Source organism: Stegodyphus dumicola, chromosome 7, assembly GCF_044657685.1.
Source record: "Stegodyphus dumicola isolate Sdum_Otavi_A_Nest chromosome 7, ASM4465768v1".
In the NCBI taxonomy this organism is placed as follows: Eukaryota; Metazoa; Arthropoda; class Arachnida; order Araneae; family Eresidae; genus Stegodyphus; species Stegodyphus dumicola.
In genome coordinates, this window is record NC_140774.1 from 75,698,796 (window position 1) to 75,716,987 (window position 18,192).

The window sequence follows — 18,192 nt, forward strand, 5'->3', positions numbered from 1 at the left end:
TATACAACGCTATTATACATCAACTTTAGTTTTACGCGCGAGTAATTGAAAAACATAATAAGAAAATCGGTCACAACTCATTTCTCGCCCTTTTGGCGATAAAGGTAGACCTCGCATGAGGTAAAACTTCTTGACATCTGCCACTTGCAGTAAGAATGAAAGATTAACTTAAGTTTGTAAAGTAACATAAAATTTTACTTATCTTTGTAATATTCAGACATCCTTTTCTGGGCCCAGTCTTTAAAGGTGCTGCAGACCGTAGCTTGGTTGATCCTCCTTCTTGTACGGGCTCGCCCTTCAGTGCTTTCCTCTGGAAGCTTCCGTTTTTCACCACTACGGCCACCCTTGAACATCTTCCTTCTGTCCTCTGCTTGTGGTCTTGGCCGTTTGAAGGCAGCTGGTCTTGGTGGAACCGGGAAACTTCTGTCGTGATCCTGCTTGGACCTCGTTGTTGGCCGTTCAAATTTTTCTTGTACTTTTTCCTCCGCCGCTGATGGCCCTTCCGCAGTTCGGCGACTTTTGCTGCGGAGAGTTCTGTCGGATGAGTCAATCTTCCGTTTCACAGCCGGGTTATAGTTGCCGTCCTTTCTCCCGGTCTTTTCCACATATGTCGTCCTTCTCCCTTCTTCATTCTGGGGGTGTTCGTGAACTCTGTTTTTTGGACGGTGGAACGGCTTCTTTTTCTTTGTACCTTCAATTTTTCCGCGGGGCAATTTTCTTTTCACTTGCTTCTGTCTCTCATTGGCTTGCCCTTGTACTTGTCGTTTTCCCACCTCTGGAACTTGTACCTGCGGTGCCTGCCGTACCGGTTCCTGCAAAAGATCTGAAAAGATTTGCATTTTATTACGGTCATAGAATGGTTTTATCTGGTCAATGTTTGCGGAACAGGTTTCACCATTTCTTGCCTTTAACACTACAACAGCGTGAGTTATTTTTTCTATAACATATGGTCCTTCAAAGCGTGGAAAAAATTTGGCAGTTTTATCTTCTGGTGCTGAAGAAAGTGAATGCTTAATTTTTAGTACTTCATCCCCTACTTTATAAGTTACTCCCCGTCGTTTCAAGTCATAATACAATTTTTGTTTTCTTTGTGCTACTTCCGTATTCTTTTTTGCTTCTTTTATTAGTTTTTCTATATCACCCATTTTAAATTCTGGGGCTCTTTGTTGCACATAAAATAGTTTATCTAACGGTGTTATAACCTTTCTGCCTAGAAATAACTCAGCAGGAGTTTTGCCCGTTGTATCATGTTTTGCGGTCCTAAGGGCGAAAGCAAATTCATTGACATAGTTATCCCAGCTTTTATGAAAATTTTTAACATAACTACGGATAATTTTCACTATATTTCTGTTGACCCGTTCCGCTATATTTGATTGCGGCCGATACGGGACCATTTTTAAATGACGTATGCCCAGTTTTTGGCACATGTCTTCAAATATATTACTTACAAATTGAGGACCATTATCCGATATAACTTTTAGGGGCGCCCCGTATTTTAAAATATATTTATTTAAAATAGAATCGGTAACTAGGTTCGCGGAGGCTCGTTTTAAGGGAACAATTTCGGTCCATTTACTAAAATGATCAACTATAACAAGGAGATAGCGACTTTTGTTTAACTGACTTTTTGGGAAAGGGCCCAATAAATCGATGCCGATTATTTCATTTGGAAATTCGGATTTAATACTATTTAGAAACCCGGCCGGGCGGAAATTAATATAATTAACGGCTTGACATGTTGGGCAGGACTGGACATACGCCCTTGTTAACTTTTGCAGTTCAGGAAAGTAGACTGCCTCGCGTACGCGTTCAGTAGTTTTTCGAATACCAGCATGAGAAGCTAAAGGGCTGTCATGGAGCTCCTGCAGGATATTTAATCTAAGACTAGCTGGGATAACAGGTCGAAATTCGTTGTTGGAATTCGTAGTTTTTGTATAAAATAATAGACCATCTATTAGTTCGTAATGGGCCGCCCTATTTCTTATCGCCACAATATCTTGGTGGCTAAAATTTTCAGGATCCTTCAAATACTCATAAATACTTCCAAACTCAGGATCCTTACCCAGTTCGGTTATTACAGTTTCTCGGGAATTTATTGTACACGCTGTCAGCATTGCAACTTTTACGGTATTACCCTGTTCGTCTAATTTAATTCGTGACAGGGCATCTGCTACGATATTTTCCTTTCCGGGGGTATGCTTGATTACCAGATTATATTCTTGCAGCTTGAGTGCCCATCTTATTAACCTTGGGGATAAATTTTTTCCAGAGTACAATCTAGTTACCGCCGCATGATCAGAATATACTGTTATCGGCGCCTTTCCAAAATAGACTCGGAACTTTTGCACTGCTAACAGAACTGCAAGTGCCTCTCTCTCGGTCGCGGAATAGTTTCTTTGTGTTTGATTTAAAGTTCGGCTAAAAAATGCTACTGGCTGCTGATTTTGCGAAAGTACCGCTCCTACCGCATAATCCGAAGCATCCGCTGAAATTTCTAAATTTTCATCCTTTTCAGGAAATTTCAACACAGGGGCTTGCGTTAATGTTTGTTTTAATTTTTCGAAAGCACTATTGGCTTCGGCCGTCCACGAGAATCTTGCCTTTTTCCTTTTTAATTTTAACAATGGCTCAGCGATAGCCGCAAAATCTTTTATAAAGGACCTATAATATGAACAAAGTCCTAGAAAAGAAGAGAGCTTCTTTGCCGTGTTTGGAGTCGGATACTTTTGTACAGCGATTATTTTTGATTCATCTGTCTCGATCCCTTTTTGCGATATTTTGTAACCTAAATATTTTAATTCAGGGGCTGCAAATTTGCATTTTTCGACATTAACTTTTAGACCGGCCTCATTTAATAAAGAAAACACCTGTCTTAAATCCTGTACATGTTGGTCTAGATTATCACTAGTAATAATGATATCGTCTAAATAGATAAATGTGGACTTTCCGAGAACAGGTCTTAACACAATGTCCATGCATCGCTGAAATGTTGCTGGGGCGCCTGAAAGGCCAAACGGCATTCGCAAAAATGCATAAGTGCCAGACTTGGTTATAAAAGCAGTCTTAGGCACGTCCTCAGGCCTGATCCCTATTTGAAAATAACCATTCGTTAAGTCTAAAGTTGTCATAAATTTGGTTGATTTTATGTTCCTTAAAATTTCTTCTATAATCGGTAACGGATATACCGGATATTTCATTATGGAATTTAATTTACGGTAATCAATAGCGAATCTCCACCTTTTTGGATGCTCCAAAGGATAATCATTATTTTTCTTACATAAAACCACCGGACTAGCATAACTACTTGAGATAGGCGTTACGATCTTTTTACGTAGCATATCGGTAATATGCCATTCTATAATTTTTTCCTTATTCTTATCATACCGGTATGGTTTTTGACGAACTGGCAATGCATCTCCGGTGTCAATACTATGGTTAGTAACCTGGGTAAATCCTGGAATATCACTAAATAAGGAAGCAAATTCACTTACCACTTGTCGGATTCTATCTTGCTCGTCATTAGGCAGGTGGTCGAGATTTAACCTTGGCGGTTCAACCTTTTCTACACGCACTGGTTTCATCGTCAGCTTAAGAGACGCTTCATTAAAATCCAGTGTAGCTTGTGCGTCTGAAAGAAAGTCTATTCCTAGTATTAAGTGTGCTTGCAAATTCTTTACTATAAAAAACATCACCTTTACTTGTTCGTCCTTGATACGGATGTACAAAGGTACTTTACCTACGCACTTACATTGTTCTCCTTGCGCCGCTAATACTGTTGTATTATCCGCATTATATATGCGGTATTTGCGAAAATACTTTCTAAAAAAGACTTCTGCCACACAGGAACACTGCGCGCCGGTATCCAGGAGTGCGGTGGCCGGGATATTATTTACCAAGACTTCAATCTTCGGAAGAGTTAAATTTTTCACCATTACTGTATTTAACTTGTAGGAAGAGGGGTTTTCGTGGCCTTCGGATTTCCGCACCCTCTCGTCAGCAGAAATCCGTTTTAGTTTAAATTATTTTTTCTTTCGGTGCTTTCCTTCTTTCTCCACTGGCCTTGAGAGTTTTTTCCTGGGTTGCTATTGAACTGTCGACGTTCGCCGGCTGGTTTTGAATGCTCGGGTTTCCTTGCCCACTGATTCGCTTTTTCTCCGTAGCCATGTGCTTGAGTTTGCTGTAGTCTTGGCGTACCAAATTGGTTTCGCTGTTGATATTGGCGTCTTCTTTCGACGTCCGCCGTTCTTCTACTTTCAAACTGGATTGCTAGCTCAAATAATTTTTCCAGTGTAGTCGGATTTCTCAATTCAATAAAGTCTTGCACTTGGGGTAGTAACCTCGGCAAAATCACTTGAATTATTTCAGGATCCGGACGGTTTCCATACAAGAGCTTGAAAACGTGAATTTTTCTTAAAATAAAGCTCGAGATGTTTTCCATTCTTTGTTGACATATACTGAAAAGTTCTGTTTCTAATTTCGCACGATCCCTTACAACAGGGAAGGCTTTTAGTAGGGCAGTCTTGAAATTTTCGTAGTATAGGTGGGACTTCCTGCTTGACCCAAGAGACTTCTGCCGATACATTTGAACCAGTTAAGCGCTTGGCCCCTCAAAGCGCTGGTAGCTAAGGTAACTTTTTGAAACTCGTGCACGGGGTAGAGCATGAAGTGGTCATCCAATTTTTCCAAAAACCTGGTTACCTGTGAGTTTCCATTAAACGTTGCTTCTGGTTTCATCGAAGCGCGCATGGTCTGGACAATATACCCAAATCCTTCCAGGGCGGCAGCTGGCATTTCTGGATTCTGAGCTGTTTCTGCAGGCAGCACAGGTTCTTCTTGAAACTCGGCCATGGTTATTCTTCGTCGGGCGCCACTATCAGGTTCAATGTTTCTTCTAACCTTCTTCGGAAACATACAATGACCTGACTAGAACAGAGAGCTTACTAAAGCTATGTTCACTAATTGTAGTAAGTAGACAGGATACAGACGAAGGGTATACAAAACCCTTTATTTTTTTCTTTATATACAATGACTTCCGTACTTCGGAATACAATGACCCTCCACTCGGGGTCTAACTTAAAAGATATCAAAATAAAACTAAACTCTAATTTAACTTTAGAATAAGATTGGCCTTATAATAACAGAAAGCGTATGTAGCACAGAGACTGTGAACACTACAATACGTTTAATTTATCAAGAGGATTAAAACCTCTGGCCTGGAAGGCAAAGTAGCAACTGCGTAACTTCTAAGGTAAGCGGCCTGCTTCGAACTCACGGCTTCCTCTCTTCTGCTTGGCAAAAAGGCCACACTTAAATACTTGGCGTTCGCCAGACAACTTTGCATAAACTCCTTCACGCTTATAATTCTGGCCGGAAGTAGAAAATAAGAAGTGATAGTAAAGATTTAAAATAAAATAAACGTTAGTAAAACTTAAGATCCTTACAAAGGAATCATATTTATCAAATATAATTCAAAATGAAGTTATTAACTTAAAGGCAAGACAGCCTGAAGTAGCATTTTAAACGATATTAAAGAAGCTAAATACTACACAATAATGCTCAGTTCCACTCCGTATGTGTCTCATACAGAAAAAAAATGAGCCATGTAATTCAATACGTAAAAACGTGTGCTGATGTGTGTGAGATAAAGGAAAATTTAATTGATTTCATTGAAGTTGGTGGAAAGATAGGAGAATGTATTTCTCAATTCACTGTAGAAAATTAGTGTCTTAATTGACACTTGATGGTTTAGATATTGGACAATGTCGGTGTCAGTCCTACGACAACGGGTCTAATACGGCTGGCATTTCTAAAACAGTACAAGCTAGGATTACAGAAATGAATAAACTGGAAGAATTTGGGCCATGTTTGGCCAACTCCTCGTATCTTGTCGATGTGCATTTTGCTTCTTCGTGCCCGGAAGCAGTTAATCTGTTTGGAATTACTTCGCTTATTTGTCGGATGCACTACTCGATGGTTTATTATGAAAAAATGTACAAAATACAACTTAAAATGAAGCAGCCAGACAAGATGGTCGGTAAGATATGTCGCTGTGAAAGTCCTTCAATGAATTTACCGGAAATATTAAAATATTTAAAAGAAATTAAACATATTTCTCTTGATGCGGAATCAAAGCATGAGGTAGGCCATCTGGTACATGCTGTCAAAAATTTTGAATTTACTATCAACCTGAAAATTTCAACTAATATTTTTCCAGAATTCAATCGAGTAAATATAGAAATTTAAAAAAAAATTACTCTTCCACGTTCTGTGTAGTTAACGAAAGAACTAGCCAAAACTGAGGAATTATAAAATATGAGAGAAAAATCCTATGGAATATTAGATATAAGAGTCTAAAACAGTAGCCGAAAAAATTGCAGTTGAGTCTATTCTGACAAAGAAAAAATTGCAAAGCAAGACAAGAAAAAAGCAATCTGATGAACTGTTTGAGGAACGAATCACGAACATTTCAACCTTTTCAGATAGAAGTTTCAGCAAATTGAAACATATTAAAAAATATCTACGATCATCGGTGAGCCAGGAGCGTTTACCAAGTCTCGCGATTCTGGAAACCGAAAATCAAACCGCAGATCAAATTATGACGATTCCATGCATTTATTTGCAGAACAAAAGGCTTACAGAGTGAAATTTTAATTTTCGTTACTAATTCCGTGATATTTTAATAGCGTTAAAACAGGTAAGAACTTAAAATTTCTTATGAAATATGAAGTATGAAAAACAAGACAGGAAGTACGAATACTAAGAGTGATATTCTGTATAATCTTTTCAGAATTTTTCCTTTCCGCAATAGCCCATATTTTGTATGCAATGGCCCCATTAGTGGCTAAGCAATAAAAGCCACTAAGCACTAGTAGTTCGGTCCGAGAGTCAAGAGTGAATGTCCAGTATATGTGGCTATATGAGCATTTCCGTGATTTTCCCCGTGTGTAACATACATAAGAGCTAGTTTCCATTACAAATTTTTTTCGCCGGTGCATTCCCCCTTTTCCATGCAGTGCCTAATGGTGAAACACATGGTAAATAATCAGACAAATGTCCTCAGCAGTGGCCGAGTGATTAAGACCGCTGGAATACTGGTAATTCGACCTTGCCTGAGTTCAAATCCAGGCGAACGGGCTGGCTGCATGGTTTGTTTTCTTGGATTTCCTCATGTGTAACGTGAATACGAGCCAGTTTCCTTTAAAAAGTTCCTCCACGAAAGCACCTCTCCTCTACGCAGATACCCCTCCTGTCTTTGCCATATTCATATAATCTAACCTAACGTAATTTAACCCGTATGCAATACACGGAATAGTGAGAAGCTTAGAAGATGCCCGTTCCTCCTAGAACTGAAAAACGAATGGTTTCGAGGACTGGAGAGTTAGAAGCACTTCAGGATTAGAGTTGAGATTAGGATTGAATCCGAAATTAAACTCACCAGAAAGGCGAGTCTCCTAGGAGGGAACGATTTTCTAATTATGTCACTTTGGTACGTATTTTTCCTTTGTAACAAAAACCAAAAAAAAAAAAAAGCACGTAAGGAATTTAGTATAAAATGGAGCTTTGTTTTTTACTTCAAACCCTACCTATTTCTGTATTTATTAAACAAATTAAAACTTGTTAGAGAAACTTAAAGGATGATGGGTGAGGGCGGCAGTTTTAGCTTTTGCCCCACATCAGAAAAATCAAAGATCCGGCGCTGATTGTGGTAATCCATATCTACTTTTGTTCACAAGCTATACTTTGTCGGGATCTGATATGAATGCAGATGGTTATTCCATGTACATTAGTTTATCCAAGGATACATTTAAATATGTAGTTTTTACATCATAAAATCTTATTTTGTTGTTTTTGTAAACTGCAATCGACAACAATGTTCTAAAGGTTGCAAGTCTGATTACTGGACTAAATCCATCTTCATAATCAATTCCTTTTCTTTGATTAAATCCGGTTGCTACTAGCCTTGCTTTGTAATTTGTTTTTAAATTACCCTTTTCATCCTTTTTTTTTTTTTTTTTTTTTTTTTTTAAGAATATCTAGCGGTTTTTAATAACTTTCTTATCAATGTGTCTCTCAACTATTTGCCAAACTTCACTTAACCTCCACTGAACTCAGTTCTTCTACCATTGCTTGTAGCCAGAATTTACTTTCAGCTGATTCTGCAGCTTCATCATATGTCTTAGGTAATTCTTCATTTGTATTGAAGATTTACGTTACATTATTGTACATAATCTTTTAATTTTTCTGGTGGCTTCGTCCCTCTCGCTGGTCTTTTCTGTACATGATTTCTATAACTATCATTTCCAGGTTCTTCATTTATTTGTGGATACTCTACTATTGGCATTTCCAATGTATTGTTTTTGTCGTTTTTGTCGTGTTCATCATCTGTGTTTGATGGTAAAACTTTCTTAGTTTCTTCATCTGTTGTATTATCATCTCTGTGGTATTGATCAGCTATTTCTGAATTCTTTACACTGCCATTAGTTTCTTCCTTGTAAAAAATAATAAGTTCTTCTAATGTTTGATTTTTAACGAATTTTAAATAATTTTCTTTTAGTAAAGCTGATCCTAGTTTCTGCTCATTAAACTTTACATCTCTCACTTCTTGAATTTTATTTAGTTTAGCAATATAAATTTTGAATGGCTTTCTGTTCATGCTTTTCTGCCCATCATAATTCTTTTAGTTTTTAGATCCATCTTTCTCCGTTTTTCTCATCTTATATGAACATATGCTTCCCATCCAAATCTTTTAAGATAATTAATGTTAGGCTTGCGTCCTGTATATAGTTCATACGGTGTAAACGTTTTATCATTTTTTGTGACTTCTGTTATTTACATTATAAGGTATTTCTCCCCCCTTCTTAGCGATCCTTCGTGGTGTAGTGGTCTGCACGCTCGGAGCGTAATTGAAAAGTCCGTAGTTCGATTCCCGGTGAAGGCGTTTGCATATTTTTCACCTTGCATGTTTCCAAAAATACCTAATGTCTCTACAGTGGCGCCCGAACTAAAAGGGTGTTGGATGATGATTCTCCTCACCCAGGATTTGGCGATTGGGTTCCCAAAAAACTCTAGTCGCCTTTTAAAAGGAGGAGTATATAAGGTATTTCTCCCGCTTTCTTAGCGAACCTTCGTGGTGTAGTGGTCTGCACGCTCAGCGCGTAATTGAAAGGGCCGCGGTTCGATTCTCGGCGAAGGCGTTGCTAATTTTTCATCTTGCCTGCTTCCAAAATAAATACCTAATGTCTCTACAACATATACAGCTTCTTTAACGCTTTCAGACCAAAATTTTATTGGTAATTATGCATCAATTAACATAGTTCTAGTAGATTCAATTATAGTACGATTAAAATGTTCAGCTTTTATATTACTTTCCGGTGTATAAGCGGCTGTAAGCTCATGTTTAGTTCCCCTTTTTTTTCAAAAAATTCTTTTACACTTTTCGCTAAAAATTCACTACCATTATCACTGCTAATTCCTTTCAGGTTCTTTCCTGTTTGTTTTCCTTCTTGGTTCATAAGCTTGATTAAAGCTTCTGAAATTTCACTCTTCTTCTTAATTGCTATCACAAATATGAAATTAATGTAATCATCTGCCACTGTTAGACAATAACAACTTCCGTGTATTGATTTCTCAATTGGTCCAACTAAATCTACATGCCATAATTCTAAAATATTTTCAGATTCATTTTTTCCTAATGTATAAGGTTCACAATTGTTTGGGGAAATTTTTACGTTTTATAATCCAATGACCGGTGAGGGTGTTTTTTTTTTTTTTTTCCCCCATTTCTATCCGCCTTTGATAATTTATGTGACCTAGTCTCTGAAGCCATAGTGCATTGTTAATACACAGGGTGTTTATAAAGTCCCGGACCCATTTTGATGTTTAATAACTCATAACATAATAAAGATATAAACAAACTTATGGCATTTTTGATGGAATAACTTATATATTTTCCTTTTCAGGTTTGAATATCTTTACTTTTGTAAATATCGTCTGCGCGTGTGGTTAATTTCAGATAATTTCATTTTCCAGTCTAAATATCTGTACTTTTCTAAATATCGTCTGCTTATTTCGATGGTGTACAAGCTTATTATAAAAAGTAAGACTGCATGCATACAAAGTTCAAATTGTTCCAGTTTTGGAACCGGACGATAGGCCTGGGAGGATGGCCTTTGCAACAGATATGCTAAGGAGGATAGAAGATGATGCTGAATTTCTGAAGCGCATAATGTTCTCCGACGAAGCATCCTTTCATCGTTCTGGCATTGTTAATCGCCATAATGTGCGCATATGGGGATCTAAAAAACCCCATGAATACCGTGAGGAACAAAGGAATTCCCCAAAAGTTAATGTGTGGTGTGGACTAATGCACGACCGAGTCATTGGGCATTTCTTTTTTACAGAAAAGGCGGTCTCATCAGTCGTATACTTAGACGTGTTGGAAAACTTCGTATTTCCACAACTAGAAGAGCTTCAGCCACATGTCTTTTTGCAACAAGAAGGTGCACCACCTCATTGGGGTACCATCGTTCGTAGTTCTTTGAATGACCATTTTACAGGAAGATGGATTGGGCGAGGAGGTCCAATTCCTTGGCCACCCAGATCACCTGATATAACGCCGCTGGACTTTTTCCTTTGGAAATTTGTAAAGGACAACGTTTACAGGAGGGTCGACAGGCTTGCCGGTACCTCGCGTGAAATTGAATATCTACTTGATATTCTCCGTGCGACGAAGGGGGCACACGTGGAAGTTCATTCACCAGGGTCATGAAACTTTTTGAGTCTATCTAACCATTTATGTTACTAATTTTAATCAATCTTTATTATTTTTTATGAGTTATTAAACATCAAAATGGGTCCGGGACTTTATAAACACCCTGTATATCACTAATTTTAGCTTCTTCAACTTCAAATTTATTTCCATTTCTGTTAGCTACATATAGAGTGTTTACATGTTTATTGATCACTGCTTTAGTTTGGGTAAAAATTACTTTTAAATCATGATCTACAATTTTTGATACTGACAGTAGATTTTCACTTAAATTCGGTACTTGTAGAACATTTTCTACTCTCAAGATGTTCTTATTTCTACCAGTTTGCATTTTAATGTTACCAATACCAATTGATTTGATCATGGCGCTTTTTTTCAGCTGTCATTATTTGTCTTTCTTCATCTTTAAAATTAGTAAATATTTTACTGTTTGTCTTGTGAGATGTCGATCCTGAATCAATAATCCATTTCATCTTTCTATTCTTTTGTTCATCTGTTTCTTTCTTTCTTTCTCTATCTTGATTAAGACATGAAGTTTCTATGTTGTTATATACTTCAGATAAGCATGTAGCTGATTCATATTCTCTTTCCTTGCTTGACATTCTATAAGTTTCATTTGTTAAATTGCTCTGCTTTCGATGTTCTTGTATGGTTTTCATTTTACATTCAGTTGTTTTGTGTATGAATTTTCCACAGCTAAAGCACTTTATAATATTGTTGCATGAGTACGGGTTCGTAATAGATTTAATGCACAAGTCTGATGAAAAGTTAACAAAATTTATTAGTATGACAAGAAATAAAACAAAATGTTGAAATGTTTCCTCACAGATATTTGTACAGTATCACAATATCACACAATAGTTATATTTTAAACTACTAAAACGTTAAACAGAACACAATTCAAAGCGCAGAGAAAGCTAATCCGATCTCAAAATAACAGCAGCTAAGTAAACGACAAAAACTTAGTAAACAACTGAACTGAGATGTTTTTCTCCGGCTCTTTTACAGCTTTTTAATCGTGCGTGAGAACATTCTTGTAATATGTATTTTCTCGAGGTTTCTGGAAAGCAAAAGATTAGAATTACAGTTACAGCTAACACACAATTGCATTTATTCAGTTTAAATATAAATTATGAGATCTCTATATATTAAATGCACAGGCCCCTGTATTTTTACCTCTTCTGCGGAGCTTTCTCTTAAAATAAGTCTAGTGCTACATTTCAGGAGGATATAAAACAATTTTAATTACAATTCTACTGAAAATAGCCAACCAAATAAAAAATTGGTTTTGCCCATGTGGCACATCGATCTATTTTTACTTAAAAAAATCAGACATTGAATAAATTCTCCATTGCTTATACACTCAGAAATCTGCTTTCACTTAAAGAAATCAGAGAATTGCAGAAACTCGCGCGAGTTGCAACAAAATGTGTCCAGAAAAATGATAAAAAAAATAATAATAAATAAAGCTGCCAGAATAAAGCAACTACCGAATATCCAAACTGCCATATTAGAAAAGCACCCAATATTTTATTTAAGTCAATAATAATAAATGAAACTTACCTTCAGTCCTCTCCTTTTGCAGAATATATGGCTGTGATCTCACTGAGAAATATATGCATAAATTGGGTGGCGTCGGATTTCTTGTGTTTCCTTCTCCAAATGTATTTTGCAAGATAGGAATCAAACTGTCCTTTTGCCTTACTAAAGCCACGGAAACTTCTTTTGATTGCTGCCCAAGTTCCCTCAATGCTATTGGTATCCGCACTTGTTTCTGGATCTTTAAAACGCAAGCTATGATTGACTTTCAAGTGCGCATACCCTTCAAACTCGAGACAGTCGTACGCTTTCCAACAATCCGATATAACAATCGATCCTGGTAAAACATTCTCTTTAATGATTCCTAGCAATGTTTCGGCACCTCTGTTTTCAACAACTCTAAAGACGCATTTATCTGTCCCTCTATCAACCAAACCAAAAACCCATCTTCCTTCGACTCTTTTCCCTCTATGATACTTTTGCTTGCCAAACTTGCTTTCGTCGATTTCGACAATGACACCTTCCCCACCCAACTTAACATCCTCCTTCAAACATAACTCCATGCATACTTCTCTACAAAAACGTTTCCAATTTGTCACCGTACTTTTAGCAATACGTAATTCCGTACGTATAAAATCATTCCCACACTTACCCAACCACATATAGGTAACTCGCAAAACATCACACATGCTCAATTTACTCTTCGCAAACCAGCTCTTTCCAAAAGACCTTGAAATTTGATGCCTACATTCGCCTCCAGTAACTTTACACATCCACTCAAAACCGTCTATACGGTTTTTTCGCTCTACTAGTTTCATATTTGTTCCACAAATTGGACACTTATACGATATTGCAATTAAACTTTTCTCCATACACCACTCAATAACGTTCTTTTTACCTCTTCGCTCCAACTGATAAAAAAATCAGATTCAGATACTGTATTTTCAGATATATTCTTTTCTGGGTACAATCCTAGTATACGGTGCAGCCTTGGTGCTATTTTGAAAATTATCACCAACACCAAAATGACCAGTTTAACTACTCATCGTATATGTCCCGTTTACTATTTATCATAAATTCGCCAAAAGTAGCCAAATCCCTTGTGCACCGGATACTAGGATTAAACCCTTTTCTGTATTTTCAGAAGTTACGTTTAAAATTTTTAACTCAGGCATTCAATATTTTCAGTCGTTTGGTATCTTAATAATACATTTGTGAGAGATAATTCGTTACGTTAAATGCTAACACTACCACACAACACACAAAAGTAGATTTATAATTAAAAAAATCTCGCGCAGAACATTATAAGCCTACCATTTCAACTCAGTTAAAGTATAATTTAAGTTTTCTTTGTATACGAAGCTATAGCATACTTATAACTTGTTTTTAAGAAGAGGCGTAACCAATATTACGTCATAAAACGGCGTGTCCAAGAATAAGAGAAGTAAACACAGCATCGAGTGATGCAGCCTATTCTGCGATTTAGCCGAATTATCTACTTCTAATAAGAAGCACATTATAGTAATATATAAAAAGAAAACGTTATTAAAGCTTGTTATTATTAATTTTACTGTTTGCCATGTGAGATGTCGATCCTGAATCAATAATTAAACAGTAAAGATTAATAATAACGAGCTTTACCACTTTCTCCAAAACCATAACAATCTCTCTAGATGCCAGATACATTTTTTATTACAATCTTTGAAAATATCAATGTTGCCAAAATATTAAAACTTAAAATTATACTTTATAAACATATACTATCAAAATACATTCATAATGTTAGAATGACATTAATATGAGCGATGAACAGAACTTTCAAAACAGAAGGGAAGAGTTCTTTTTTTTTGTAGTCCCGCAGAGATGAGATTCTAATCTCGGATACGTTAGAAAGAGAAATCGGGAGCTGTGTGACCTCAGCTGTGTGAGAAGAAATGTGGTGGGAAAGGATATTAGTGTGTTTACAGGTTTAGATGACTTTGTAGTAAGTTACATTTTCAACAGTTACTGCTGTGATTATCAATTTTTAATACACTGAACTAGCAGCTTTTGTAAATGATGTCCTGTTACACATATTTTGATGCTGACACACTCTTATCCAACTTTTTGTAGTCACGAAAACTTCTTCATTGACAATGGGCCACATTTTTCACTTCTTTCCCCTTAGTTCCTTCTCAACAAAGGATTTAACTTATTCTTTAAGATTCTTCAAATGCTAGGCCATACACGGGACTCCATACTGAATTGGTAAGAACAGGAATAATTTCAGTTGAATACCAGTACGAACACCCAAGCATCAAAGCATCATGAGCTCCATTTGCTTCGGCAAGAATCAGGTCCTGAGTATTGCGCATTTCGAACTTGAACTTATTTCGCCATCTTTTATTCAATTATTCAACCTGCTATTGGGTATAAATTTCCATTAATAATTTAAATCTTCCTTTATTCAATTTTTAATCAGTTCCTTCGAAAGCACAACGGAGCTAGCAGACAACTTCGCAGCGCTATCTGTCGGTCGTTATAATCATGTATTCTGTTGAAAGTTTTATTATAACTAATTAAAAATATACTTTTCAAATCATAATGTAAAGCTAAGAGCTATTAGTTCTTTTATAATTAACAGAATAATTTTATTTGAAAAGGTATCACATGTTCCTTTATATAAGGAAACAGCAAATACCAAAAACCTTAAATGTTTTCTTTCTACTTATACCCATTTCATTCTTGAGTAGTTTTTTTTCCCCTTCAAATATATAATTACATTGAAAAATTAGTATTACCTGATTAATGCAATTTTCAACTCGCAGTATTTTTTATAACCGGTATCTGTCAGAAAGGAATCGTGATTGCGCAAAAAGTTGCTCGGTAATCGTATTAATCTAGTCTCATTACTGCCCATCGGTCGTATTGTAAACATGGCTGATTCGAGGGAACCACCTCCTTTTGAAGAAAATTTGGCAGAACCAGAATCTGACGATATATTTAAATCTGCACTTGAGGTAGCTATAAGAATGAGTATTCAAGAAGTGAAATTTCATTAATGATCGAGACTGCATTTTGGTGTTTTGTAACTTCGTCATATCCAAATTCTGTTTATGCATTCGAATAGCAGATTCGTTACTTACGAAGTTCGCTTTGATTTGATATAACTTTGTTCTTATTTATTATGTAATTTAATTACTTTTTATGTCAGTTTATCATTATTTTGCCTGAGTATATCAGTTTAGTTTCGTTATTTCGCTTTAAAAATGTTCTCGAATTGTTCATTAATATATTTTCCATATATTCATAGCTAGAATATTAGTAGTAATGAAATAAAATTCTACTAACGAAACTATATTAAGTGTTTTATTTATTTTAGCATATACCATTTAGTCAGTTAAACGGAAATGAGACACCAGAAAGTGTTCTGCTATGCATATTGTGATAGCTAGTATCAGAATTAAATGTATTTAGTGAATTGGGTATTTTGTAGAGCAGTATATTTCTTATTTTAAAGAAAATAGCAATGCTTCGAGTTGTAGTACAACATATTGTTTACATAATGTATACATATTCAGAGTTTAATTTTTGTATTAATATGTATAATGTTAATTTTGTAGTTTGCGTTTAAAAACAAAGAGGTATACTCCTATTCTTGTGCTTATAAATGATATCCACTCCTATGGGATTGGGTTTGTTAACAATTATAAATTATTTTATTTCTGGTCTTTCTGTATCTGCTTTGAAATTTAAATCTCCAGTTTACTATAAAAAATTTCCTTTAACTTGTAAAGTGTTATGTATTAATTAAATAACTAAATTAATCTTTTAATTTCGTGGTAAATTGTTTTTTGTATATTAAAACAAGTGAATTGTTTGCTTTTACTCCTTTTTACCAATTTATCTGTCTTTATTTTCAGTGTTTTAATTAAAAAAAAAAAAAAAGTGTTGCAGTTTTTAGAAGTTTTTTTTAGCATTTCAGTGGACAAACTCAATATGTAAAATTTTAAAAGAAAGAATTTTTTAAAAAATGTATTTCTTTGTTTTTATGCATTTATAGCTATTGCTATAATGTGCTTAATTACAATTTTGGAATGGCAAATGGGATTTTTAATATAGCTATTGCATACTATGTAAAATTTCGGTAGTTAAGTGGTGAAAACCCATTTAATGTTAAAACAAAACTAGAAAAGTAGGAAAGTTTAATTTTATTAATATACTAATTTTGCTCAGTAAGTGTTTGCATAGATAATTGCCAAAGTAAAAATGTGGAATAATAAAAAAAAATTTCTTTTCTAAATGCATTAATTTTTTTGTGCCTGTTTTAATATTTTATCTTATTTTAATATCATTTGCTATTTTTTATATTGTTTGAGTAGTGACAATATTTTATTTGTCTTATGTGAATATATTGCAATATTATCAGAAAATATATCTGAGGCTGTGATTTTCAGAATGGTTACTATTAAAAATGGTTTCAAAAGAATTTTAAGTAGAGTAAAGTGATTATATAAATAAGCATTTAATGATATTTTTGAAGATGTATGATAAATAATTTTTAGAACTGAATAAAAGTAATATTTTGTAATTTTTTGTAAAAATTTTATATTTTGTGTGTAAAGTAATATTTTGCATGGCAGTTTGTAGTATCATTTGCTGGAAAATATACAGCTCTCATATATTACCTACATTGTGGTTTTCAGTATTTAATAGGTTAATAAATAATTTTAAAAGACTTCTAAATAAGAATACTAAAGTGATTATATAAATAAGCATTTAATGATATTTTTAAAGATATATGATAAATAATTTTTAGAACTGAATAAATATAAATCAATGTAGCTTGTTGTAAAGTAATATTTTGCATAGCAGTTTGTAGTATCATTTTCTTGTGAAGAATACAGCTTCTCTTTCTTGATCATGGCCTTCATTAACCTGGCTACTACTATATTCTCACATTCAAAAATTGGAGTTTGAGAGTCTTTTTATTAAATTTTATTGATATTTGTTGAAATAATTATTAGGAATGTTCATAATTTGTGAAACACTAGGTTGTAGTTCATTGAATTCATATAGTGCACATAGATATATAGCATATAGAGATGATGCTTAAAGTTTGGAATGCATGTTATTGTAGTATGTACTTTTGAGAAGAATGAAGAATAAAAGTAGTAAACTTTGATTTGTTTTGAATTAATGTATATTAGAAAAAATTAAATTAAAATTTTGATATCTTGATTTTTTTTTTTTTTTTTTTTTTTTTTTTTTTTTTTTTTTAATTTTCGAGAATTCTGATCTTAGTTAAGACTCTCACTTTGAGAAAATTTACTTAAGCTATTTTATGTTTACAAAATATCTGTTAATACTTTTTTCACTAACTGAAAGGAATTTTAAAATGACTTCTTTTTCTTGAGAAAAAGCAAATATTGTGGATTTTAGTTTTAAATGCCATAAATTTTTCAAAGGATATAGTTTCACAGGATATTTTTATCTGTAAGGAGACTTACTGTACTAGAAATAATCCTGAGTAGAATTGCCACTTTTCCCGACTAATAAATCGGGATATCTCTTACTGTTATCTGCAATTATATTTGTGAAAACACAAATGCCTTTCTATTCTCAATATTAATTTAATAAAACCTTATTGTTACAAAGCAGTATTTTATAGTGTTAATAAAAATACTTATTCTCCTATTTGCAACTTTTTACTTTTGCCATGCATAATTCTGGCTCTTCCAGGAATACTGCATTTCTGTTCCTGGAATTCCATATCACTCCTTAACATTCCCAATGCTTTCATAAGTGATTTGAAATTTTCAAAATATATCCTTACGAAATATTTTATGACTTTTGAGAGGTATTCCTAGAATGTTCCAATTATATTCCAATTCGGAATATTCTTC

The 18,192-nt window shown here is 34.7% G+C and overlaps 1 protein-coding gene across 2 annotated transcripts in view; it reads left to right on the top strand.

Annotated features, from left to right (window-relative positions):
* The first annotated feature begins 15,149 nt into the window (after positions 1 to 15,149).
* Snx1 (sorting nexin 1) overlaps positions 15,150 to 18,192 on the top strand; it is a 48,753-nt gene continuing 45,710 nt past the window's right edge. Inside the window, exon 1 of one of the 2 annotated variants that reach the window (XM_085820472.1) lies at positions 15,150 to 15,306. In XM_085820472.1, the coding sequence (XP_085676598.1) occupies positions 15,223 to 15,306 (84 nt within the window). In that variant the 5' untranslated portion in view covers positions 15,150 to 15,222. The remainder of the gene's footprint in view (positions 15,307 to 18,192) is intronic. The other variant, XM_085820474.1, reaches the window with a different exon arrangement.